We start from the raw sequence: 27,087 nt of genomic DNA, 5'->3' as shown, positions 1-27,087 counted from the left end.
TTTCAGTTTTAGAAAATGCCTTCATTTTCTTGTATACGTTATGCTCGCTCATTTATGAAAAATAGGACACATTATAAATTACATGAATTTTAATACGAAATTAGTAAAATAAGAGAAAAATAATGTTAGTGGAATGTGAGGTCCATATTATTAGTAAAAGAAAAAGGGAAAAAAAGTATGAGAAGTAATATTAATGGAATGTAAGGTCCATATTATTAATAAGAGAGAACAGAAAAAATAAGAGAAAAGTTGTTGAAAACTTTCACTTTTTTAAATGTGTTCTATTTTTTGTGGACAACCAAAAATGACAAATGCGCTATATTTTTCGTGGACTGAGGGAGTACATAGTTATAATAATAATAATAATAATAAATCTATAATAAATTTCATTATTTTCTCCTGAATGTTTAATTAAATATATAGATTATATTAAATCGCTACTACTATTATCACTTCTAAAAATGATATTCACCCAAACTCCGAAGTCGTTAACCAAAATAGCGATTTCAACACAACACAAACCTTTATTTCCCATTTATCGTGTCGCCCAAGCTCCGTTGAACTCTCTCTCTTAAAACTCCTTCAATTTCTTCCTCACTCCTCTTCGAATCACCAAAATCACACTACTTCGAAGCAGAAACGTAAAGAGATTCCGGCAGATCGATAGATTGTTGAGATATGGCGCGATACGACAGAGCAATTACTGTTTTCTCCCCCGACGGCCACCTATTTCAGGTGGAGTACGCTCTCGAAGCGGTGCGCAAGGGTAACGCCGCCGTCGGTGTTCGCGGCTCCGACACCATCGTACTCGCCGTCGAGAAAAAGTCTACTCCTAAGCTGCAGGATTCGAGGTTTATTCATTTTCTCTCCGCTACACGCGTGATTGCAGATCGGGAAATATTGTTTTCACTGTCGAGTGAATTTTTTGCGGTTTTAGATGTATCATGAGATCTATTTAGGGTTTAGGGTTTGCTATTCATATTTAATTTATTTCGTTTGTGTTTATGAGTTTTTTTTTCATAATTCATTTGCTTGCGGCTTTATGTATGAATTGCTATTTTTTTTTTCAATTTTTATAATTTTCTGTTGTCTGACTACGTCTTTCTTTGTACTGATTGTTCCATAGCTGTAGGGTAAATTCAATTCCGGATTGAGCTTTGTTCATTATTGTTGTGTCTCTAGCTTGAGTTTATCAGTTTAGTTAGTGTTCATTGCTGTGTCTGGTTAGGTTTGCCTGTTGATGAAAAGAAAATAATTTAAAGCTTGGTTTGATGTGTAGAATGACATAATGAACCGAGTTTTGTGATGTTTTAACTTTGGATTGTAGTGAGCTAAGAAAATGCCAGAGAATGCTTTTTTCCGAACTGGTTTTGCAAAACACAGAAGTGAACACGATGATCATATGATTTAGAGAGATGCTGATTGAATACTTGTGTGTGTTTAGAAAAGGGTCTTTGAAATGGTTGGCATTTTTTCCGAAAGAAAATTAACTTAATGTATGGTTCAGATTCTTCAGAACCATTTTGAGAATCAGTTGTATTCCTGAATGTTGTACTCCGTAGTCCATTTCTTCTCTCGCCATTCCCTGAGGTTTCTCTAGGCTAAGGTGATTGTATACTAGAAGAGAAGTTCTTATGTCTGTAGACTACGGATATTGTTTGTTAACCTGTTAAATTGTCTAATTTTGTTTACAAGTTACGAATCATCTACATGTTTTCTTTGCTGTTCCATTTTGAATCCAATATATCTGTACTTCAAATTTGGTAGGTTTATAAAGCCTATTTGCTGTTAATACCTACTTCTATTTGGCATCTCTCAGGTCAGTGAGGAAGATTGTCAACCTAGACAATCACATCGCGCTGGCATGTGCAGGCCTGAAGGCAGATGCTCGCGTTTTGATAAATAGGGCGCGTATAGAATGCCAGAGCTATAGGCTTACGATTGAGGATCCTGTAACCGTTGAATACATAACTCGTTACATTGCTGGTCTTCAACAGAAGTACACCCAAAGTGGTGGTGTGAGACCTTTTGGCCTTTCAACCTTGATCATTGGGTTCGATCCACATACGGGTACTCCAGCACTGTATCAGACAGATCCGTCAGGCACTTTTTCTGCATGGAAGGCCAATGCTACTGGGAGAAACTCAAACTCTATCAGAGAGTTTCTTGAGAAGAACTACACCGAAACATCTGGCCAAGAAACTGTGAAGTTAGCCATCCGGGCTCTACTTGAGGTATATTATCATTGAATCTCAAAATTTATTTCACTTGTGATTACCATGTTTGTGCTATTTCGCTACCAAGCATGTTATTCGTCTTATTCGTTCTTGACAATTGACATGATATTTTTCCATTCAAAGAGGTCCATAGGCATTCCTTTACTCACTAAATTGAACTATTGTGAATTATAATATGAGTGGTCTGTGAGGTATGATAAAACTAAATGTAGAATAGGTGTGTATGATTCGACTCCCATCCATGACACTGAGTGGATTCTCGAAGGCCAATTAGTTGTTCGGGTAAATAGCAGATTTCTGGAACTTGTGAGAGTATGCTGATTACATCTTTTCTGCAAACTGAGCAATATGATGGGGGTAAAATTACCTGCTTGGGATGTGTTTTCCGTAACTTGGTATTTTGGTAAGAATATCTACATACTGCAAATGCGTTGTTTGCTTACACGTCTAAGGATTTTTCTGTCATCTTGCTTGAAGGTTGTTGAAAGCGGAGGAAAGAACATCGAAGTTGCTGTAATGACTAGAGAGCACGGACTGCGCCAACTCGAAGAAGCTGAAATTGACGCCATAGTTGCTGATATAGAAGCGGAGAAGGCGGCTGCAGAAGCTGCAAAGAAGGCCCCGGCAACCAAGGAATCTTAAGTTCTTCTACTTCTTTTAAATGGTTCACATTATAACTTTTACGGACTTGTATTGCAGATTATGGTCTGTTGTTGCTTTATTTAAAATGATTCGTGCCAAGGATTATTTTTCTGCTTATGATCATTACTCGAAGGAAGAATAGTTTGATGTTCATCGATTTATTTCATGCTTTATATTCTCGTTCACTTAACCCTTTTTTTAACGTCCGTGCTCAAAAGAAATGTTTCTATTATGGAGGGAGTGTTTTGATTTCACTAGGGCGTGGAGAAATTTGTTAATCTAATACTCCCTTTTGTCAACTATTAACTGTTTTTATTTTGTTTGTCCATGAATAATTGTTACATTTGCTTTTATTGGTAATGATTATATTTTAGTACTTAGTTTTGTTTCACTCATATTTTATTATAAAATTATATTAATAGTAATATAAAAAAGTAGGATTAATTTTTTACTAATTTTTTCACTCATTTTTCATTATTGTACTTACAAATCCGAGAAATCAGTGTGAGACTCTTATTGGTGGACAAGTATTTTTTAAGAACTGCACCCCAATTAAAAAATGGAAGTTTATAATCCAAGGGGTGTGGTTGAGTGGCATGTGACTCGTCCATCTTTACAAAATCGAAGTTTATATACCCGAATAGTATAATTTTTTGACTTAGGTAAAAAAAAGAAATGTAAAGGATTATATAAAAATCCAATTTTCAAATACAAAATTAAAATGAAATAGACAAAAATGGAAAGGGCATTTCGGTCTTTTAGGTCTTTAATACCCACGCTGCTTAAACCTCACTCATAAAACCCTAGTTCCTCTGCTACACACACACACCCACACACACACCACACACAGAGATGGGAAGCGACAGCGAAGTTGAGAAATCTGCGCAGAAGGAGAGGGAAAAGAAGAAGATCTTGGCTCTCGCTCCCATCGCCAAGCCACTCGCCGGAAAGAAGCTCTCCAAACGCGCTCTCAAACTTGTTCGCCGAGGTTCAGTCACTATAATCGATCGAATTACATCTCTTTCTCCCGTTCAATTTTTGTGTTTCATTTCTGTAACCGTGTTTTTTGCTTGTGATTTCAGCTGCGGAGCACAAGTGCTTGAAGAGAGGAGTTAAGGAGGTCGTCAAAAGTATTCGCCGCGGAAACAAAGGGTATTTTGATTTTAGCTAGTTTTTCACGAGACACGCTTTTATTCTGTAAGGTTATCAATTTATTGAGCGTTAATTGTTGAAGTTTCAACTCTATTGTTGGAGGTTTTTATTCGTTTGTGGTGAATTTGGAAATTTGGAAATATTTCTTTGATAGTATAGAATCATGAGCTTAAATGAGCTGTTAGCGATTTTGGTTTATGAATGTGAATTATGTATGGAAATGATTTGTGATAGACTTGGCTTATCTTGTTGAATGATTGTTGTTACAAGATGTATGTATGCGATTATCCTGATATGTTTGCTTGATTAATTTATGGAGAAACCTGTTTATAGATTTTTTTGGTTTGGTTTGGTTTTCAAGCTGAGATTTACTCTTTTCTTGCAGAATTTGTATTATCGCTGGGAACATATCGCCTATCGATGTCATCACTCATGTTCCAATCTTGTGTGAAGAAGCTAATATACCATATGTCTATGTTACATCGAAAGAGGCAAGTTGCCTTCTCTTCTGTTATTCATGGTTACTTGTCCTGTTATCATCTTCGATCAACAGCCACACGGGCGTATTTTCACATCTGTTGAGCCAAAGATGTCTGGGAGCAGCTGTCTGTTTTGTACAAATCGAGTTTACGGGCAAGCATTAAGCTACCCCCTCGATCCTCTCGTTTACTGCTTATCTTGTTATGGCTAAATCTGTTCTATTTGCTTGATGTGAGTTGATTTTCAATTCACCACTGCCTTTTATTTGTGTTTGTTTGTTACCTTGATTCTCTACAATTGCGCAAAAGCTCAAACACTAACCACAGCTACATATATCTGTTGGGTTGATGCAAATGTTTGTTATAAATGGGTACTAATGATACAATGAACTGCTCATTTCAGGATCTCGCCAATGCAGGAGCTACCAAGAGGCCGACTTGCTGTGTCCTCGTGTCGACCAAGCCCGCCAAGGGAGAGATCGGGCAGGAGGAGCAAGAGAAGTTGAAGGGCGAGTATGATCAGGTTGCTTCTGACATATCAGAGCTTGCAAACACAATGTTTTGAGTTAGTGTACCAAATATTACATTATGATACTTTTATTAGGTGTTTTAAGTTAAGCTTTGAGTTAATGCATTTTTCCCCAGCTTCTCTCATTCTTTAGTTTCCAACTTCCTATATTATCTTAAATATTTGGTATGAAACCTACATTTTTATTGCTAATATGTCTTGTGAATATAAGTGTTTTATTAAACATCTATTATGAGTAATATTTAATAATTGTAAATCAAGTAGGTACAGTAAAACAGGTCCTGTTTGGGATAAACACTATTTTAGAAATGAGTAAAGGGATTGTTAGTGTACATATACAAAAATCATAAAATAGACATATTCAAGACTAGTTGTGTCCTTTACTCTTAATCAATTACTACTAAGTACTATTTGATATTATACTTCACATTCTTATCAAATGAAATTTGCATTCTTATCGGCAATGTTTTAAAAACCGGACCGGACTGGCCGGTTCGACCGCGAATCGGAAGGTAGTCCGGTCCGGTTTGCCTCTAAAAATCGTCTGTAGGTTGACCCGCCCAGAATCGGTAAAACCGACCGGTTAAACCGCTAACCGGAAACCGGTTTACCTCATTTAAATATTTAATTATTTATTAAAATAGTATATTACTTGGGTGGTGGGGCTATGCATTTAGATTAGGCGTCCCTTCCACTTCCCAAGTTGTGGGCCATTGCTTATGTATTTATTTGTCTTTTTGATTTTTGAACTCAATATTTATTGTAAATTCTTGATGCAGACTGTCGAGCATGCATGCCAATGTGTGGAAAAATACTTTAAATGCATTTGTGGCCCAAATCTTTTATTTTTGATATTTTTATAAGGCCTTTTTTATATTTTATTCACATATTTTATTATATATATTTAATATTATATAATATATATGTTTATTATATATTTCGGTTTAACCAGTGGTTCGACCAATGAACCGGTTGAACCAGTGAACCAATAACGACGCCGGTTCGCCGGTCGATTCGATTTTTAAAACATTGCTTATCGGCAACTCCTCAAAATAAATAAATAAGATGACACATACGTGTAAATTGATCACTCGACAACAAAATTTGTATTTTAGTCAGCAACTCTTCAAACATAAATACCATATAAGCATAAATCGATCACTTGAGAACAAAAAATGTATTTTAATTTTTAAGTGTCAACTCTGTAAGCATAAATAGATAAGATAACTAATCAAGGTGTGTCCTTGTTCCTCAATCAACTCTGTAAGACTCTCCCGACAAATTCCCAACTACTCAAATAATTTATATGGGCAAAATGACATAAAAATTGGCGGATAATAATAATAATAATAATAATAATAATAATAATAATAATAATAATAATAATAATAATAATAATCTCTCCGTCCCACATTAATGTCATAATTTGACATTTCAGTCAGTCCTATAATAAGAGTCACATTTCACTTTTATCATAAATGGTAAATAGACCTCACGTTCCACCAACCAATTCTACTCATATTTTATCATAAAATTAATATATTATAAGTGAGACTCATAGTTCACTAACTTATTTAACCCATACTTTTTTACATTTTTTAAAATCCGTTCTCACACACTTAATATGAGACGGAGGTAGTAATAATAAAGATTAGGAATTGAGGTGACAAGACAGCTACCATATATGGCGTGTAGCGGCCCACACTAATTTATGGGCTTTGATCATCAATATGGGCTTTCGGGTCCACTTTCCCTCATATCATACCAAACTTTCCAACTTCTTTAAAAATCAATTCAACTCTCTAAAAACTAGTACACGTATAGTGCGTGGTAGCATGGCAATCGTCAAACATATAGTACTCCTAGAATTTCATAGATAGGCAATCATTCTCAACAATTTACAATTTCATAGGCAAATATCCGCAATTATTTCATCTTCCATGGTGAAAAAATTCCTCATCCATCATAACCGTATCTACCTTCCGATAAACTAGAATCAAAGAATCAACATTTTTTACTCGGCGACATCACTGTCCACAAAAAAGCCCCTAACATACATATTCCATGAAAAAAAACTACTACTATGAAACTCAACCACTAGTGTTCAAGATCCAAATATTCTAGTAGTAAATAATTCTATATCACATGTTATAATTAATCAAAGATTCAAAATTCATTTTTGTCAAAAACCCCATGTTATGTTACAAAATTTCATTAAATTTTGGACCACCAAACTGGATAGAAGAAAACAACTGCAAATGGCTATTTAGTCTTACATTATTTATGTTCCACACCCACTTTCTGCACACACACACAAGAATAGAGCAAAATTTGTGCAAAATGTGCCTTAGAGCATGCGCAAAGGTGACTCGTATCGCGCGGTTTGGCCAATAACAGCGCGACACGCGGACTAAGTATTCTAGATTAATTTTTAACTACTATTACACATGAAAAAAAAAAGATTCTTCATTTCATCTCCAATCTTCTGTAATCCAAAACACCAGATTTCAAGCCAAGAAAATCATATCCAGAATTAGTAATATTCCCCTCTTTGCACCTGCAATCTTTGCTATTTTGAATGCCGGTACTACAACCGAAGCAAAAGGTACTACTATTCGTGCCGGTTTTGAAGGATTCTTGATTCTGATATGGAGGGCTGATTCTTAGATCAAGATTCAAATCTGGGCACCTTTCTCTAACCTGGCTACAACATTGACTCTCTTCTTTGACAATTTTTTCTATTTTTGATGGATTTGCTTCTCGTTGCGACGATGCTGCAGCTGAAGGCTCGCTGATGGGGCGGTGGCTCGTGGGATCGATTCCCTGGCTCACGAGTTTCCTCCTGATGTGCGTGTTCCAGTAGTTCTTGATCTCGTTGTCCGTCCTCCCGGGCAATCTCCCCGCAATAAGAGACCATCTGCACCACAAACTCATTATTAACAATCGAAACATTCATTCACCAAGGAGACAAAAAAAGTTCATTATGTACTCTCTCCTTCCACGAAAATTAGTCTTATCTTTCCATTTCGGACCGTCCAAAAAAAATACTCTCATACTACAAATATAGAAAGTTTTGTTTTCATATTATTACCCTCATATTCCTCCTTATTTACTAGTACATTCACCATATACTATGGTGGAAGTACATAGAGTTAATTAAAATTTTTATTTTATATACTAATATATTATCATCGAATTTTTGATATTTTGTATTGATCATTCTCCAAGACCACCTATCATCACAATAAAAAACACAAGATAATTATTTTCTCAAAATTACAAATTGAATTTCAACAAATTTCTAGGTCCGCCCTGACTACACACAAAAATCTTGACGATCGAAGGGCTAAAAACGAAGGAGATCGACTTACTTGTTGCCGAGGAGGCTATGGAGCTTGATGATGAGGTCGTCCTCTTCTTGGGTGAAGTTGCCCCTCTTGAGATCGGGGCGGAGGTAGTTGATCCAGCGGAGGCGGCAGCTCTTGCCGCAGCGGAGGAGCCCCGCCGCCTTGGGGAGGCTCCGCCAGCACCCCTCGCCGTGGGCCCGGATGTGCGCCACAAGCCGGTCGTCTTCCTCCTTCGTCCACGCGCCCTTGTTCGTGTGAGCCTTCTCGCAACAAGGAGACCTTCCCATTGCAATATCAAAAATATGAAAAAAACACACACTACAAACTAGTATTTTTTCCACTACTAAACCTATATATATAAAGAGAGGGAGAAGGTTTTGAGTTTTGACTATAGGAGAGAGAGGGAGAGAGCTTCTAGATGTGAGTTGGTGGGAAAGTTGGAGAGAGATGGAATGGGGTGGTGGCAATTTCATGGTGATAGGAACATCATGAATTGGAATTATAGTACGACAAGATTATTATGTGGTATAGGTGTGTAATGAAGTGATTTAATTAAATGGGGATGTTAAATTATCATGCAACAACCACCCCCTAACATGCAAATTATAAATTTGCCCTTGTCAATCATTTAAGTATTCTGGCATGTAGGCGGTTTTATACGTAGTACTTAATGAATGATGGGCGAATCATAGAAAAAAAACGGTGGATGCTCATAGTAAATAACAGTAAATAAACGGCACACAGATTAAGTGAGAAGTTTCTAACGACAATCACGAAACACACGACAAAGTATCCACCAACCAAGCGAACTGAATGGAAAAAATTGTCACGAAGGCAGGCGCACCCAAAAAAAACAAGCGACAAAAGTAAATGAAAAATCGAATAACCACGTAATCAAGAAACAGAAATCCACAGAGGTGAAAAACTACTAAGACCATAGTTTTGAATCCCTGGTTTTTTAGAATTTAAAAACATCCTATTGGCGTATCACTATTGAATTTGTTTTTTAATTTTTTGCAACTATTTCATGCATTAATCTTTTGCAACTATTTCATGCATTAAACACGTGATGTGGGAAAATAGGTAAGAAATTAGTGAGATATAATGTGAAATTAAGGTTTGGGTTAACGTTGTAGAGCATGTAATAAATATTGTGGTGGTTGTTGCACTTTATCTCTACTCACTTTACTTATATTAGGTGCAATATGCTGTAAAGTGTCATGATTTTGTGTGTGCGTGTGTGTGTGAAGAGGAGCTTCTAGAAGAGTTGGAGGTTTAGGGAAAAAGAAAGAAATGTGATTTGCTTTAACTTCCACTTAACTTTTCTATTTTTTTTATTTACCAAAAATGCTTGCCCCCAACCCAATTTGCATATGCATCATTTGATACCCACTATCAAATAACTCTCTCTCTCAAATATCCATCAATCAATTTGGTTTTGATGAGCGAGAGAGAGGCCCACTTTAGTAATTTCAAATAGATGTATTTACCTACTTTCTTGCCTTTTTCAGAATGTCTTGGCGCAAAAAATGGCTCCACATTTGATGTTGAATAATGGCACTCCATTTTCTAATTCATTTCCATACAAACATTATCTCATATTCATAAAGAAGACCAAAAAAAAAGAAGAGAAATAGCCACTTTCAAGTCTTTCATACACATTTTGCTTTCATAAACTAACCCTACAAAACCAAACATTAACATCTATGCTCGCCAGCAGTGGCGGATCAAGGATTCGGAAACGAAGGGGGCGGAATATATAGTATTAGTTTGATTTAGTGCGGACATGGCTATTTTTTCCGTTGTTCGGGGCGACGCCGGAGGCAAACGGAGGGGGCGGACATGGTTATTTTACGTCCCGATAAGGGGGACATAGTCGCACGGAGGGGACGACCACCCCCTCCTGTCCCCCCTAGATCCGTCAGTGCTCGCCAGTCGCCCCCGCCCTGGTCGCCCAATCTTAATTATCGAATAGTAGTGCTATTTGATCATATTATGGTCGATCATAAAATATTTCTCTCAAGTTTAATAATTTTAGTATTCTATGTCATTTCCCTCTATATTACAATTACAAATATCTCTTTGTTATGGGTGACTATACAATGACCAAATACTTTTTCCGATAATAGAAAGTACTACCAAATTATAAACTTATTCATGAAGAAAGTCTAGCTAGTAGTACATGGTTATAGGGTAGGCAATTATTTGGTAAAATGCAAGATGACAACCAAACTCATAAAATCAAATGGATGTCATGTGCTTAGGTAGAGACACAACAAAATTTGTGGGGTTGTCCTAAAACAATTCTTACCTACCTCCTATCATATTTCTTTGCCCCCATGTGAGCCACTCCCCTATTTCATAACCAACTTCATCCAGCAAAAGTTTTCCCCATTATTCATGATCCTTCAACTTCAAATTTCGTTAGAATCTCCAATGTATCAATAAATTGTGTTAGATCGTTTGACTTCTGTACATAAGTCGATGCACATGTAAAAATCGAATGGCTCGAAACATCTTTAAGAGGAGCGACTCACCTAAGAAATCAGTAATGAATTAACAAATGTGGTAAAATTGGGAGATCAATAATTGTCACGATGCTTCAAAATAAATAAATATTTGCATGGATCTAGATTTGATTAATAAAGGGTTTGTCCATGATCCCATGTTGGATGAGTAGCAAGACAAGCAAACATCTTCCTTAAAAAATGTCCCCACTGCAATCGTATTGCCATTTTGCACAAAGGATTTTGCAATTTTTGTATAGAGTGGAGAATTTTATCGGTTTTTTATGTCTTACAAGATGCCGAAGTTAAAAAAGGTAATGAACAATATAATACCAAACCGAATATAAATAATAAAAAAGTAATGACTAGACAATAATAAACGCTCTATAAAAACTAGTCACCAAAAAAACAACGAACGGATATATTAAAATAGTAGTAATAGATTCAAGTGGGCAACACGCTTCATGTTATTATCCGTCAACTTCATCCACCACCAATACGGAATGGTTTTGCAAAACATACATAACACAACATTGAGCATCAATCGATCTGAAAAGAAAAAGAAATCCACAAAGGCATATAGTACTATAATATAAAATCCAAAATGGGCCAATAAATTCATGCAATTCTGTATATTTGATATTAGTTGTCACACGATAAACCGTACGCTATTTCCACGTGGTATACTTAGTTCATGCAATTAAATATGGATAGGAATAATTATTGGTTATGAAATGATTATGAATATTATTTAAAGATGAGAAGACATGCAACTTCAGCCTCCATGTGCAATCATAGGGCTTTCCATTTGATTAAAGTAAAATTTAAAATGGGAATTATATTTTACTTTTGGGGTTGGTTCGTGCAGGGGAGTGATCAATTGCTAACTCATCATTTAATTGCTAATTACAACTAATTTAAGGCTATAGAATTTTAGAAAATGTGTGGTCTACAATTTGCCACGTGTAATTTTCGTTTTTATTAATAAAATAAAAAAAGATAAAAAAAATCGCCAAATTAGGGTTTTAGATGAAAATGTCAATATAGTGTTTCGAAAATATCAACACAATGCTTTGAGAATGTCAACACGATGCTTTAAGAATGTTAACCCATTGCTTATATTGACATTCTACATGTATTATATTGACATATTTTATATAGTATGTTGACATTTCTGCTTTACGAAAAAATTGAAAATTTTTCAATTTTTTTTTCAAATTTTGACGTCGGAACATATGCATGTATGATATCGTTGGAATCCTTATAAATTTATCTTTAATTTGATATATGATATATGAATTTAAAGTTTTGGGATTTTTTTTAAAAATTAGTTATAATTAAACATGTAGTTAATTGACATTAATACCCCTATTGATATTTTATGGAATTAATCATATTGCTTTATTGACGTTTTTTGTTGATCGTATTGATATTTCTTGGTTGATGATCTAGGCCCTTAATTTGAATATCTAATAGCTATTATTTAGTTGTAGTTAGCAATTAGGTATTGAGTTGGCAATATAACACTCCCCGGTTCATGTATTAGTATATAATTAGCAATTAAAATTGTCAAAATGGGCCTTAAATGGCCCGGCCCAATCAATTTTAGGGCCGGTTAGGCTCTAAGTGTACAAGGCACATTAAAATCAAGCTTTTAGGCCCGGCCCAGTGATCTGAAGACTGATTGGGCTTGGGCCAAGTCTTAACATTAAATATGGATTATTTTCTATTTATATATTTTACATTCTGCTTTAATAATAATTTATTCAGAGTGGTTATTTCTTATAGAAAGAAAAAATTGCGTTATGGGTGTAAAATTTATTTCCTTGCGTAAATAATGTATTTTCCATAAGAAATGATACACATTGGACTAAATAAAGCCCAATGTCATAGATTTTGAGCCCAGTTTATAAGTTCATGAGCATAAATATTTCATATAAACCCATTTTAATTACTGATGACCCAATGTATAAGCCCATTTTCTAATTTCAATCTATCCTAGTTTCTTGTGAATTTATCAATTTTTACTATAGTAATGTTACTGCCTCTAATAAAGAATCTTGACTTGACATGTTCGGATGACATGTTATTTATTTTTGAAAATTAGATTGTGCACGAGGGTATCATTTTCTTTTTATTACTCCCTCAGTCCCCCGGAAAATATAAACATTAGGTTCAACATAAGTTTTAATGTAATATAATTTTTTAGTTTAGAGAGATAGATAAAGGTTAATGTAAGGAATTTTAGTTGAGAGTGAGCTCCACTTCATTTATACTATAGTGTAATTGTCTAAAGTCTAAACTGTAAATAAAATGATGTGTAGGATAATGTGTTGTGTAACTATTTCAAAATTAGAAACTTCATCGTATTTTTTATGGCCAAACTTCTTTTCAGGGACGGAAGGAGTAATCTTACTAATCTAAAGTGACAGTTTGGTGAAAAGACAATTTTATCCTTTTTGGAGGGAAAATGTGAAGCTATTTTTGTTCACCCTTTTGGTCATTTTGTATAATGGCAGCCATTGGATAAAAAAAATTGCAGCTCCTATTGGCTTCTCAAATGGTCCAACCAAATGCAAACTTCTTGAAGAAGATTTAAAACACTTTTAAATAGATGGACTCGAATCTGCATTTTGTGGACTGATTTTGTGATTGTTGTATAGCAGGTTTGGTTCTGCTTTGAATCCGGCGACGGCTCCGGCGACCGTTGGCGGATGAGGCGACAGAGAGATGCCAGAGATGCAAAGGAAGCGGCGACGCTATGGGTTACTGCGGAGGCAGCGATGCAGGAGGGCCGACGGCGGCGGAAGCGGAATAAAAATAGAATCTCGATGAATAAAGTTGATCTAAACCAAATCTTGAGAAGAAGAAATTCAATCTACAATATAGATAGAACCAAAGCCGACGAGACATAGCGGTGGAACATTGAGGAAGGACGGTGGCTCGGCGTGTGAGGGCGGTTGGGCAGCGGCGAGGCGCGACGGGTGACGAGGCAGGGAACGGCGGCCGGGGAGCTATGCAGCGCGGCGGATGTGAAGGAAGCAAGTGGGTGGCGAAGCACGGCGGTGGACCGCGAGGCAAGGCGTGCCGATTGAAGTGTGTCGTCTAGGCAAGCGGAAGGAGGCAGGCGGTGGGGGCGGCGGTGCATGGTAGGGCAGGGAGTAGAATAGCGTTGAGGGGGAGAGAGAGAGAGATGATTCAAGGTTTCATGGAATATTAGTTATTGTATACTAATTGGGCTCTAATTTTGGGCCTTTAATGTAGCTTATAATTTGGGTTCTAATAGTGTAGTGTAATACATAAATAATATTCTTTTCAACAAAAATAGAATTTGTGTTAAACTCTATTATTATTATTATTATTATTATTATTATTATTATTATTATTATTATTATTATTACAATAAATATTTTTCTCTCATTTTTGTTCTCTACTATATTTTATTTATTTCACTCATATCAGATTTAAAATTGTAGTATAAAATTGTTTGCCAATTTAGAGATGCTTCACAAGCTAAACAATATTACTAAGATTTTAGATTAAATTACAGAATAAGATTAAATTATACAGTATATATTTAAAGTTAAACTTAATTTATAAAGTGTGTATAACTTCTTAATATAGAAAAGTGTAAATTGTTACATTATTCAAAACAACAAAGATGCATAAAATATTATCTATATTTTAAGTGATACTTACTTTTTATACGTATATGTGGCAGAGAGTAAGAAATTTATTCTCTCTAATATCAAAAACTCATTTAGTCTCTGACTGTATATCAAGTTATGCTATAGTTTGAAATTAAATAGAAGAAATAAATAATCAACTGATTAGATAATACAAATTTTCTAACTTGACTTCTCAATGAAGTCTTCTAAATTCATTTAGTCTTTGACCATGTATAAAATGTGATTATTGGATAGTACTAATTTTCTAACTTGACTTCTCAAAGAAGTTTAAATTTTTATTATTTAAATTATTCATATATTTAATGTGGACATGTTTAATAATTTTTGTAATTAAGCTATTAAATTTATATATTGATTTACCTTTTATTTGGATTAATGACTACCATAGCACTGTCAATAAACATTTTTACTCACATATTTTCTTTATTTATAATATATGTCTTATTCTAATTAACTCATATTCTTTTATCATAGTTACATATTTTCTTTTTGTCATTAATTTTTATTGTTTTTACTCTCTTAGATTATAAATTAAAATTATATAGATATTTCATTCATTTGGGAGTAGTAAATTCTCCAATTAGAGTAAGACAAGTTAAGTATATTTATGTCTTTTAAAATTTTCACATTGCTTTGAATTCATAATTTCTTTATATTTATTATGTTTTGTATCTATTATTTGAAATTTTGATGTCCTGTGCATAGCACAAGTGTTAATACTAGTATAATACTGAATAATAGAAGTAATAATCTAAAAATAATTAATTAGTAGTACGACATTACATTGATATAAAACTCTGTGACTAAATAAATAAATAAATATAAATTTGAGACGGCGACAATAAGGGTTAGGTGAGGTGACAAAGGACTATGGGGGAATATGTGACGGCATGGAGGAGGGAGAAAGACAAGGACGGCGTGAAGGAGCATGGAGGAGGCGGCAACAATGTAAGAGGTGGCAACAACGAGAAGGGAGTAACCATATTGGAATGTGCGCGCTTGAGTGTGCATGCACATGAATCCTTGTCTATATAGTCATACTTACTATGTCTCATAAAAATAAAGAATTTGAGAATGACACATGTTTCAATGCACAACTAATAAAATTGGAGAAAAATATATTGTTATTTAAGAATGAGTCAGATGCATTAAAAAGAAAAAACTTACTTAAAAATAGAATGGATTAATTTTGAGAGACATATCAAATTAACAATAATAAAGCTGTGCCAAAAATGGTTTGCATAATAGTATTAGATCATTAACCCTACATTATTATGTGTATATTAAAAAAATTAAATACGTATACATGTAGTAGTATTAAATGTATGGCAGATATGATACACATAATATTGTATCCTATCAATAATTTAAAAATAATAATTATATTATGGCATAATATTAATATCAACAAATCTATGTGACCAAATTTTGTACAACCAAAATCTAGTTTATTTGATCAAAAATAGGTTTATTTATGCATTTAATTAAAATATTTAAATGCATATATAATACATGGAAAGTGCATAATATTGTGGTCATATATTTATAATTTTTGTATAAATTTTTTATTTTTTTAGAACCATAAATATAATTAGTGCATACTTTAATTTAAATATTAAAAATAATAGAAAGAAAATTCAAATATAAATATAAAAAATAAGATTAAAGGCTAATAAGTCTTTTTAATTTATCCACTTACTATATTTATAATTTTAATATATAATTAATCCATCAAATAATTAATATAATCTTATTTTGGTTGTACAAAATTTGATAGTTTATCATTACCTATTAATATATGATGCCTCAGTGTATGTATGTACACACTGACACACACTCAGAGAGAGAAAGAGCGGTGAGAAGTTACGTGTGAACAGAAAAAGGGCAAAATTCCATCACATCGCAGCAGAATCGCCTCTCCAAAATTTCAATTATTATTAAATAAATCCATTTTTGATTAGGGTTTGCTTATTTTAATCCCCCCTATTTATATTTACATCTCCCCTTTTTTGTTTAATCATCCATCGCCTTCTCTCTCTCCAATTTTGCCGTCCAATTCCTTATCGGTTAAGCATCTCCGTCAATCGGTGATGAATCACTGACCACTCGCTTCGCTATTGAATTCGCCTCTCCGATCCAGCTCCAATTGGCCGCGCCTCGATCTCCGATTTTGGGCGTTTTGAGGAATTAGGGTTTTGATTTGTGACATGGTAGGGATTTGCGGATCGGAGGAGAGCCTCGTCGCCGATTAATCGGCGAGCTGTTCAGTCGGTTTTGTAGGGTTATTGTATGGAAACTCGGAGCCGGAAGCGGGCGGAGGCATCCACCTCAGCAGCGTTATCGGGCCCCACTACACGCGCCACCAAACGCTCTCGCCTCTCCGCCACCTCCGCCGCGAACGCCGCCGCTGCCACGCCTCCGATCTCGACGCGCTCTCGCACCGCCACTCGATCGACTGCCATGGACCCGAATCAGGAGCCTTCGACTGCCTCCGCGTCCACCACCCGCAGCCGCCGCGGGAAGAACCCTAGCACTAATCAGAATTGGGAAAACAGTAATACTAACAAAGACAATACTAATTCGGATAAGGGTAAAGAGAAGGAGCCAGAACACAGGCATAGGGAAGCAGAGAGGAGCTTAGGGCTGAACATTGATTCCCACGATGGGGATGATGATGATAATGACAGTGAGGGAGGAGTTGGAATTCTGCACCAGAATTTGACTACTGCTAGTAGTGCTCTCCAGGGTTTGTTGAGGAAATTGGGGGCTGGATTAGACGACTTGCTTCCGAGCTCTGCGATGGGTTCAGCTTCGTCTTCGCATCAGAGTGGTAGGCTGAAGAAGATTCTGTCGGGGTTGAGGGCTGATGGCGAGGAAGGTAAGCAAGTCGAGGCGTTGACACAGCTCTGCGATATGCTTTCGATAGGGACGGAGGAGTCTTTGAGCACTTTCTCGGTGGATTCATTTGTTCCGGTGCTGGTGGGATTGCTTAATCATGAAAGTAATCCTGATATCATGCTTTTTGCTGCGAGGGCGCTGACTCACTTGGTGGATGTGTTGCCCTCTTCTTGTGCTGCTGTGGTGCATTATGGCGCCGTCTCTTGCTTTGTTGCGAGGCTTCTGACTATTGAGTATATGGACTTGGCTGAACAGGTGTTTTGTTTTTCAATTTTAGACTCCTATTATTACTTGTTTGGATTTTTTATATGTTGACTATTATTTGTTAATCATGATGTTGTTTTCTAATTCTAATCAATCTATTGACTATTCTACTTGCCTTTGGGATTTAAGAGTTTCTAGAACTTATGTTTTTATTGAGTATTGACGTTGTAATGTTTGGGATGGGACAGTCTCTGCAAGCTTTGAAAAAAATATCTCAAGAGCACCCAACTGCTTGCTTGCGGGCTGGTGCACTCATGGCTGTGCTTTCGTATCTCGACTTCTTCTCCACAGGGGTTCAGGTGTGTAAAGAGTGGAAATTGTATACAAAATGTGAACTATGAAATTCCAATTTCACCTAGCTGTCGGATTACCTTATCTGATTTTGGTGGGAAAAATATGAATTTTTACATTTTAATGTTTTCAGAGAGTTGCCTTGGCGACTGCTGCAAACATGTGCAAGAAGTTACCTTCTGATGCAGCTGACTTTGTAATGGAAGCTGTGCCTTTGTTGACAAATCTCCTGCAGTATCACGATGCCAAGGTTATATATAAGTGTATGCTGTTTGGATATAACTTGGTGGTTGTAAATTTAGGCTTTCGTTCTGAGCTATTGCAATTCTTTTTTGATTTTTAGGTTCTAGAATCTGCATCAATTTGCCTGACTCGGATTGCTGAGGCATTTGCTTCATCACCAGAAAAGCTTGATGAACTCTGCAACCATGGTCTTGTTACACAAGCTGCTACACTTATTTCATCCAGCATTGCTGGAGGCGGTCAGGCTTCACTTAGCACTTCTACATACACGGTAAGGCTAATGAAAACTTTTTGTTAATTGTTTTGTCTGATAGTCCACTTTTTGACCTTACCCACCTGCGTGCAGGGACTAATTCGGCTTCTTTCAACATGCGCAAGCGGTTCTCCTTTAGGATCCAAGTCACTGCTCCTCCTTGGTATCAGTGGCATTCTGAAGGACATCTTATCTGGGTCTGGCTTTGCGTCAAGCATGTCTGTTTCACCTGCTTTAAGCAGGCCGCCTGAGCAGGTGCACTTCATAGATTTCATATTAGCTAAATCTTCCAGGCTTTGTTTTCTCGACTAGAATTAATTTTACCACTAGTTGCCGTTATGTGACTTGTTACTTTAAACCAACTTTATTAGTGGTCATGTAGCTGAGGTACTTCATTGCCTTTGACTGATTTCCTTTTCAATTAACTCAGATATTTGAAATTGTGAACCTGGCAAATGAGCTTCTCCCGCCACTTCCTCAAGGAACAATATCTCTCCCTGTCAGTAGTAGTTTCTTTATGAAAGGGTCCCTTCCTAAGAAGGGTCATGCAGGAAGCTCTAACAAGCCAGAAGATACGAATGGGAAGATACAAGAGGTGTCAAATCGTGAGAAACTGTTAAATGATCAGCCTGAACTTCTGCAGCATTTTGGAATGGATCTCCTGCCTGTTCTGGTCCAGGTGGCTGTCAGAGAAGCTTAATTTGTTTTTGTTTTCCTTATTGCAGATGCTAAAATCTCACATTAATTTTGGATTGTAGGTCTATGGTTCCAGTGTCAATGGTCCTGTTCGCCACAAGTGCCTATCAGTTATAGGAAAACTCATGTATTTCAGCTCAGTAGAATTTATCCAGTCATTGAATAATGACACAAACATCTCAAGGTATATGGCTTTACCTCATAACACAGGATGATCTTTCTTCCGACCGGTGAGCCTAAAGAAACATACTTACTCTCTTTCTGTTTAGTTTTTTAGCTGGGGTTTTGGCTTGGAAAGATCCACAAGTTCTGGTACCCGCCCTTCAAATAGCAGAAATATTGATGGAAAAACTGCCTGGTACATTCTCTAAGATGTTTGTAAGGGAGGGTGTTGTGCATGCCGTCGACACATTGATACTAACAGGATCTAGTAGCAGTTCACAGCCATCTTCTAATGACAAAGATAATGATTCTATTTCTGGATCATCACGATCTAGACGGAATAGACGACGTGGTGGTAATTCTGCTTCTGATGCAAATCCTACTGATGATTCTAAAAATTCTATACCAAATTCGTTTGAAATTCCAACCGCTAATTCAAGCCTGCGGGCAGCAGTTAGTGCATGTGCAAAAACTTTTAAAGAGAAATATTTCCCTTCAGACCCAGAGGGTAGTGAAACTGCTGCAACAGAAGATCTACTCCGATTAAAGAATCTTTGCACGAAACTGAACTTGGCAAATGATGATCACAAAACTAAATCGAAGGGAAAATCTAAAGCATCTGCTGCCCGATCTTCTGATTTATCTGCTAGTAAAGAGGAACACCTGGGTGAGAGCATAACTGAGATGCTTCGAGAACTTAACAGAGATGACGGTGTGTCTACTTTTGAGTTTATTGGCAGTGGAGTTGTTGCCTCTTTGCTTAACTACTTCACATGTGGTTATTTCTCTAAGGAGAGGGTTTCTGAGGCAAATCTACCGAGGCTTAGAGAACAAGCAATCAAAAGGTATATATCTTTTGTTTCTGTTTCTCTTCCTCCAACTTCAGATGGAGGAAATGTAGTTCCCATGGGCATTTTAGTTCAGAAACTTCAAAATGCTCTGTCTTCGTTGGAACGTTTTCCCGTTGTACTAAGCCATGCTTCACGATCGTCTGGCGGAAATGGCCGTCTTTCTTCTGGTCTTAGTGCTTTGTCTCAACCATTCAAGCTCCGCCTTTGCCGAGCACACGGAGAAAAATCTCTTCGTGACTACTCATCAAATGTAGTCCTGATTGATCCGCTAGCGAGTTTGGCTGGTGTCGAAGATTTCTTGTGGCCCAGGGTCCAACGAAGTGAGTCTGGTCAGATGCCTTCAGTATCTGCTGTGAACTCTGAATCTGGGACCACACCTGTGGGTACCGGTGTTTCGTCACCATCTGCTTCCACTCCTGCTACTCAAAGGCATTCTACACGCTCCAGATCTTCTGTTAATATTGGCGATTCAAGCAAAAAAGATTCATCAGTTGATAAAAGCTCTAGCTCGTCAAAAGCCAAGGGAAAAGCTGTATTGAAGCCTAACCCAGAGGAGGGAAAGGGACCCCAAACCAGAAATGCTTCCCGCAGAAGGGCAGCCTTGGATAAAGATAATGAAATGAAGCCAGTTGAAGGTGACACTAGCTCTGAGGTACATTTTTAATTCGTCAGGACCTGTCTAGATCAAGAGACATGTTGATTTTCAATATTAGGCTTATTGTATTCTTCTGATTGCATTAAAATATATTCTGATGATTAGACGAACTAGGTAATCTTGATATTTCATACAATCATTAAATGTTTGCTGCTTCTTTTACAATTGTTTTTGATATCACGTGGGTAGCTTTTACTATTTTAACTGTGATGCATTGAGCATTGATTTTGTGCACATTGCAGGATGATGAACTGGATATTTCACCTGTAGAAATTGACGAGGGGCTGGTGATTGAAGATGATGAAATATCAGACGATGACGACGACGATGATGATGAGAATGATGACGTATGCTTCTCTATATTCCCATCACTGAATTATATATTTTTCTTAAATTTTTACTTTAGAAATATCTTGCTTCAGATGGAATTATATTAATTATTAGCCTCTGTATGTTTTCTGTAGATGTTATGTAAGTGTGTAGATGAGTGGGTGGGCAATTCTTGATTTGATGTAACTAGGATTATATAGTGAGGGTAAAATATGAAAGGTTATTGGTGGGTAGATGGAATTGGGAATCTTTAAAGGACTTTCTAAAATGAAAAAAATTGGAACACTTAAGTGACAGTGTGAGCATTGTGTTTTTGGTTATGATAAGGTATATTTGGAGTGAAAATTGTTTATGCTGAATTGTACATTTGCCCCTTTGAAAATCCTACCTTTTTGAAACATGTTATCTTCATTGTTGACAGGTACTGGGAGATGATACTCTTCCACTTTGTATGGCAGATGAAGTGCATGATGTTAAATTGGGTGAGTCTGCAGAAAGTCCTGTGCCTGCCCCAAGTGATGGGAAGAACAACCCAGCATGTAGTTCTAGCAGCAGAGGCTCTGCTGAGTTTCGAACTGGTAGTTCATATGCTTCAAGAGGTGCAATGTCGTTTGCAGCTGCTGCAATGGCTGGACTTGCATCCGGTAACAGTCGAGGCCTAAGGGGAGGCAGAGACAGGCGGGGACGTCCCTTGTCCGGCTCTAAAGATTCCCAGAGACTAATATTTACTTCTGGTGGAAGGCAGTTGAATAGACACCTGACTATTTATCAGGCAATTCAACGGCAACTTGTTCTGGATGAGGAAGATGATGACCGACTTGCTGGTAGTGATCTTCTTTCTACTGATGGAAGCAGGCTCTGGACTGATATCTACACTATAACATATCAAAGAGCAGATTGTCAATCTGAGAGGGCTTCAGTTGGGGCTGTAGGCTCAGGTACTCCGTCTAAGTCTGCGAAGGCTAATTCAAGTATTTCTGGATCTGATGCAGCAGCTCATCATGTATCCCTGCTGGATAGCATTTTGCAAGGGGAACTTCCATGTGATTTAGAACGAAGTAATCCAACCTATAACATATTGGCTCTTTTACGTGTGCTAGAGGGTTTGAATCAGCTTGCACCTCGTCTGCGAGTCCAACAAGCGATGGGTAAATTCTCTGAGGGAAAAATTCCAAGTCTAGATGAACTTAATGCTTCTGGAGCTAAAGTACCGCCTGAGGAATTTGTCAATAGCAAGCTTACTCCAAAACTGGCTCGACAAATTCAAGATGCTCTTGCACTTTGTAGTGGGTCTCTTCCATCATGGTGTTACCAGCTTACTAAAGCTTGCCCGTTCTTGTTTCCCTTTGAAACCCGGCGGCAGTATTTCTATTCAACTGCTTTTGGATTGTCGCGTGCGCTATATCGGCTCCAGCAGCAGCAAGGTGCTGACGGTCATGGATCGACAGGTGAGAGGGAGGGCAGGCTTGGGAGATTACAGCGCCAGAAAGTTCGTGTTTCTAGGAATCGGATATTAGACTCTGCTACTAAAGTAATGGAGATGTATTCCAGCCAAAAAGCAGTTCTTGAAGTTGAATATTTTGGTGAAGTTGGCACAGGGCTTGGGCCAACTCTTGAATTCTATACTCTTTTAAGTCATGAGCTTCAGAAATCTGGATTACGAATGTGGAGGTCAGGTTCTTCACCTGGTGGGCCTGCTATGGAAACCGACGGAGATAAAGATGTTATCAATATGCCCCTTGGGTTGTTTCCTCGTCCATGGGCACCAAATGCTGATACTTCCGATGGTAGCCAGTTTTCTAAAGCTATTGAGTATTATCGATTACTTGGCCGAGTTATGGCTAAGGCTCTCCAAGATGGGAGGCTTCTGGATTTACCACTGTCAATTGCTTTTTATAAGCTAGTCCTTGGTCATGTATGAATATTCTTACTGTTATTTTTCCCAATGAATGGGATTCTCACATTTTATATATTTTTTGGTGAAACTTTGGTTGATTTATCAAGTTTTGTGATCTATTACTTCTGCAGGAGCTGGATTTGCATGATATAATATCTTTCGATATGGAGCTTGGAAATACGTTGCAAGAGTTACAAGGGCTTGTATTCCGGAAACAATATTTGAATTCCATAGGGGGCTATAACCCAGAAGAACTGCGTTTTCGTGGAGCTTTAATTGAAGATCTTTGTTTAGATTTTTCACTACCAGGCTATCCCGATTATGTTCTGAAACCAGGCAACGATATTGTAAGTAACAAGCTCTCCTTTGGCTTCTTTTACTACCTTCTCCTTCGATTTACTTTTCTTGATTTTGTGTGCCTACTATACACAGGTGGATGCAAGCAGTTTGGAGGAATATATTTCACTTGTGATTGATGCTACTATAGGGACTGGGATAATGCGGCAAATGGAAGCATTTAGATCAGGGTTTAATGAGGTGTGTTTTTGTTGATATTCATCCTCTATATATATGATATGTGATTGCTCTGCTTCATATGATGCCTGAGTACCTCGTATTTATGCTAGCATGGATGATAATGATGCCCATAGCAAGACTTATTGATGTGATTTTGTACTAGCTCATCATAATTTTTGACCTTCGCACTCTAAACTTGGTCCTTCACTCATCTATTCCAAATATGGCCTATAATTGCTCTAATTTTGTGTGCCAATTTGTTTTTTTCAATCTTCATGATTTGCTCTACTAAAATGGGAAACAGTTGGGGAATGAGAGTGCAGCCCACTCCCATGATATTAGATTTGAAATCCTATTCGTATGATAATCTCATCTTCCAAATATCTCCCCAGTCTTTCGATGTCTTTATTCCCCAAAAGACAAGTTTCCAAGAATTCTCTCAACTAACATGTGACCTTGGCTAAAATCTTCTTAAGGTCTAATGTTTATGTAATCTCAAATCCTCAACTTTATTTTGCCCCTGCTGGCAAACACTATGAACTGATTTTTTCTGATTTCAACAGATGATGGTGTGATGTAACACTGCAGTTTAATGTTCAACTTTTCACATAGTAAAGTATTTACATGTATATATTTGATCAGGTGTTTGACGTCTCAACACTGCAAATATTCTCTCCAAATGAGTTGGACTATCTGCTCTGCGGTCGCAGAGAGCTGTGGAAGGTAATGCTCTCTTTTTGCGAACCCAACTTCAACCTTTAATCATCTGCCTTTGCTTGATTTTACATCCTTGTCTTGTGATGCACAGGCTGAGTCGCTGGCAGATCATATTAAATTCGATCATGGATATACCTCCAAAAGTCCTGCTATTATATATGTGAGTTTTGTATATTTCTAAAACACAGAATAAACTAAGTTGGACAAAAATTATGTAATCTTCAGTTGAGTTTCTCGAGTTCTGCACATCATTTACTCTTCAATGCTTCATCTATTACCTTACACATGTTTACAATGTAATCAGCTTCTTGAGATTATGGGTGAATTCACCCCGGAGCAGCAACGGGCTTTTTGTCAGTTTGTCACTGGTGCTCCGCGGCTTCCACCAGGTGGTCTGGCTGTGTTGAATCCCAAATTGACAATTGTGAGAAAGGTATGCAGATAGTCAAGATTTCTTTATCTATAATTCTCCGGATATTCTTTTAGTTTGTGACGAAGCATCTTTTGTTTTTTTTACCAGCATTCTTCCAGCATGAACACCACACAAAACAATGGTTCCGGTGCATCCGAGTCAGCTGATGAAGATTTACCTAGTGTGATGACCTGCGCAAATTATTTGAAGCTTCCTCCATACTCCTCCAAGGTTAGATCACTACGATTTTTCATTTTCCGTTCGGTCATTTGCCCTCAGAGCCATTTCTAAGTGTGGCAAATAAAATTCCTCCGTACTTTTCAGGATGTTATGTACAAGAAACTACTTTACGCCATCAGTGAAGGACAGGGATCTTTCGATTTGTCGTGAGTTGTGTGCTCTTTCTTAACCACTGACATAGATAAGGTTAGAACAAACGACAGCAGCTTTACTCATCCCATTGCTCTGTTTCTTCACTATCACCACTTTACTCATAGACTGTTTATTCTCTGTAAAACGTCGTAGACGACTGAGTCTTTTTCAGGTCGCCGGAAAATTTGGAAGTGGAAGGATCGGCAGTGAAGGGGATACATTGTTGAATGTTTTGAGAGTTTGTAAATAAGTACTAGGATTTTATTATCTTGGAAAAAATATTTTATCCTTTTTTATGTTATAATTCAGTCACCTGATTTTATGGCTGGTAGACAAGTCACCTGGTTTATTATGGCTGTAATGGCAAATCCATTGCTTGACATATCTCTTTTTGTTTCTGGTAGCTATTTTTTGGTTATTTTGTAATAATGAAGCATTCATTAAAATAAATTGCCTACTTGCCTTATCTTCCTCTCAATAATATTATTGAATGATTTAACTATTAAAATTTTAATCTCCATAATTTATTCAGTACACGTTGATTCATTGTCACGCTATATGCATGTCAAGAGTTTACAGCTTATTAAAAACAAGTTTATTAAGTTTAGTCTAATTTTTTTATAATCTTATATGCACTGTTCTATTTGAAAGAAAAACATTAATATAATTTGTTGTTATTGATATAAGTACATGGTGTACTATTAATCTGTTTTTCTCCATTCTAATTAGGAGTTTCTCTATTTAGTTTATAGGTTAGTTATCAAATATACATTTTTTAAATTCATATATTCTCTAAAATTAGCTTAAGACGAGTATTCTAAGTTTGAGTTGAGATTTCACTTTGAAAAAACTAAAGCTTGTATTGGCATTTTGATATGGACTCTCTGTACTTTAATTTTAATGAATTGGTGTTAGTTTAGTTCAGTTGTAGGTTAACTGCCCCAACTAACCCATTTTAATATTTTAAAACATGAATCATTTATAAAAAGCTCGATTTGTTTTAACAATTTTTAATGGAGGTGGTTAAAACTTTCAGTTGATTTTATTATAATTTATACTACAAATTTTAGGGGAAACGTTGAACCTATCAACAATAGTAAGGCAATATCAAATGTATATGAGCTTTTAAAATATTTTATCACTTTTTGGGACAAGCCACCTAATTGTCACCACAAATTTGAAAATTAATTGTGTACTAGGTAAATAATTAAATTTAAAACCTTTCCCTATCTTGAAAAACACTACAATTAGGTGTGCCACGTGGATTGCAAAATGTCAAAGTTTGTTTATTTATTTTAGATAAACAATTTCAAAGCTATTATAGCGCATCAACATTGACATTAGAGTGGGAAAATTAGGTATATATAGCATCAATCACAGCTAATGCGAATGATAAAGACTTATTGAAGACGTCTAATTTCAACGCAAGAGTCTTTATTTAATTTTTATTTATACTAGATTTCATATAAACACATCCCAACCTTAAATAAATTATCAAACATTTTAAATTTAATTAAAAAATGTCCCGCCAAGAGATTATCGAACCAAATTGCCAGTGAAGTATTTAAGTGTATTCTTCAAGCTCCAACGACATAAAATGGATCATGAACTATTTAAGATCAATATCTTAGAAATAGCTATCAAAATTCAACATCTTTCGATATTTGACAAAATCAAAACATCATTATAAAGAAAGAGAAAACTAGCTCAGTCTAATTCAAGTCAAAGTCAATTCAACTTGACCAAAAATAAGCAATTTGTTCATAATTATATTATCCAAAACTTGATTCATAAATAAAAATAAAAAACTCCACTAGTTTCATGTCTAATTTATGACTTATTTATAACACTAGTTGATACTCCCTCATTCCGCCATTATGAGTCATTTCTTGGCAGCACGAGTTTTAAGAAATATTAAGAAAAGTGGAGGGAAAAAAGTTCATGGAAT

At 36.4% G+C, this 27,087-nt stretch overlaps 4 protein-coding genes across 4 annotated transcripts; 3 read left to right on the top strand and 1 right to left on the bottom strand.

Annotated features, from left to right (window-relative positions):
- Positions 1-534: 534 nt before the first annotated feature.
- LOC125215120 (proteasome subunit alpha type-7) lies at positions 535-3,032 on the top strand. Its single transcript, XM_048116441.1, has 3 exons — positions 535-851; positions 1,820-2,234; positions 2,715-3,032. Exons 1-3 carry the CDS (start codon positions 679-681, stop codon positions 2,877-2,879), a joined length of 753 nt encoding a protein of 250 aa, XP_047972398.1. The 5' UTR covers positions 535-678; the 3' UTR covers positions 2,880-3,032.
- A 651-nt stretch (positions 3,033-3,683) lies between these two features.
- On the top strand, positions 3,684-5,164 carry LOC125214048 (H/ACA ribonucleoprotein complex subunit 2-like protein). The gene is made up of 4 exons (XM_048114906.1): positions 3,684-3,867; positions 3,962-4,031; positions 4,417-4,522; positions 4,914-5,164. Exons 1-4 carry the CDS (start codon positions 3,732-3,734, stop codon positions 5,073-5,075), a joined length of 474 nt encoding a protein of 157 aa, XP_047970863.1. The 5' UTR covers positions 3,684-3,731; the 3' UTR covers positions 5,076-5,164.
- Positions 5,165-7,274: 2,110 nt separating this feature from the next.
- LOC125214047 (myb-related protein 308) lies at positions 7,275-8,825 on the bottom strand. Its single transcript, XM_048114905.1, has 2 exons — positions 8,411-8,825; positions 7,275-7,956 (listed from the first exon to the last, which is right to left on the bottom strand). The coding sequence occupies exons 1-2, from the start codon at positions 8,671-8,673 to the stop codon at positions 7,506-7,508; spliced, it is 714 nt and encodes a 237-aa protein (XP_047970862.1). The 5' UTR covers positions 8,674-8,825; the 3' UTR covers positions 7,275-7,505.
- Positions 8,826-16,580: 7,755 nt separating this feature from the next.
- Positions 16,581-25,605, top strand: LOC125214751 (E3 ubiquitin-protein ligase UPL3). The gene is made up of 18 exons (XM_048115889.1): positions 16,581-17,735; positions 17,933-18,043; positions 18,169-18,285; positions 18,379-18,549; positions 18,625-18,786; positions 18,962-19,210; positions 19,290-19,411; positions 19,497-20,892; positions 21,138-21,242; positions 21,647-23,140; positions 23,254-23,469; positions 23,555-23,659; positions 24,281-24,361; positions 24,447-24,515; positions 24,660-24,788; positions 24,876-24,998; positions 25,092-25,193; positions 25,293-25,605. Exons 1-17 carry the CDS (start codon positions 16,872-16,874, stop codon positions 25,155-25,157), a joined length of 5,580 nt encoding a protein of 1,859 aa, XP_047971846.1. The 5' UTR covers positions 16,581-16,871; the 3' UTR covers positions 25,158-25,193; positions 25,293-25,605.
- Positions 25,606-27,087: the final 1,482 nt, after the last annotated feature.

The sequence above is a fragment of the Salvia hispanica genome, chromosome 3, assembly GCF_023119035.1.
Source record: "Salvia hispanica cultivar TCC Black 2014 chromosome 3, UniMelb_Shisp_WGS_1.0, whole genome shotgun sequence".
Lineage (NCBI taxonomy): Eukaryota > Viridiplantae > Streptophyta > Magnoliopsida > Lamiales > Lamiaceae > Salvia > Salvia hispanica.
The sequence above is the reverse complement of the archived record's forward strand: the minus strand, read 5'-3'. Positions and strand labels throughout refer to the sequence as shown.

Coding starts and splice junctions, on each gene's coding strand:
- LOC125215120 (XM_048116441.1), top strand. CDS start 679: ATGGCGCGATACGACAGAGCAATTACTGTTTTCTCCCCCGACGGCCAC. Junction 852..1,819: donor CCTAAGCTGCAGGATTCGAG/GTTTATTCATTT, acceptor GGCATCTCTCAG/GTCAGTGAGGAAGATTGTCA. Junction 2,235..2,714: donor CCATCCGGGCTCTACTTGAG/GTATATTATCAT, acceptor TCTTGCTTGAAG/GTTGTTGAAAGCGGAGGAAA.
- LOC125214048 (XM_048114906.1), top strand. CDS start 3,732: ATGGGAAGCGACAGCGAAGTTGAGAAATCTGCGCAGAAGGAGAGGGAA. Junction 3,868..3,961: donor TCTCAAACTTGTTCGCCGAG/GTTCAGTCACTA, acceptor TTGTGATTTCAG/CTGCGGAGCACAAGTGCTTG. Junction 4,523..4,913: donor TCTATGTTACATCGAAAGAG/GCAAGTTGCCTT, acceptor TGCTCATTTCAG/GATCTCGCCAATGCAGGAGC.
- LOC125214047 (XM_048114905.1), bottom strand. CDS start 8,673: ATGGGAAGGTCTCCTTGTTGCGAGAAGGCTCACACGAACAAGGGCGCG. Junction 7,957..8,410: donor CATAGCCTCCTCGGCAACAA/GTAAGTCGATCT, acceptor TTTGTGGTGCAG/ATGGTCTCTTATTGCGGGGA.
- LOC125214751 (XM_048115889.1), top strand. CDS start 16,872: ATGGAAACTCGGAGCCGGAAGCGGGCGGAGGCATCCACCTCAGCAGCG. Junction 19,412..19,496: donor AATGACACAAACATCTCAAG/GTATATGGCTTT, acceptor CTTTCTGTTTAG/TTTTTTAGCTGGGGTTTTGG. Junction 23,660..24,280: donor TTAGATCAGGGTTTAATGAG/GTGTGTTTTTGT, acceptor ATATTTGATCAG/GTGTTTGACGTCTCAACACT.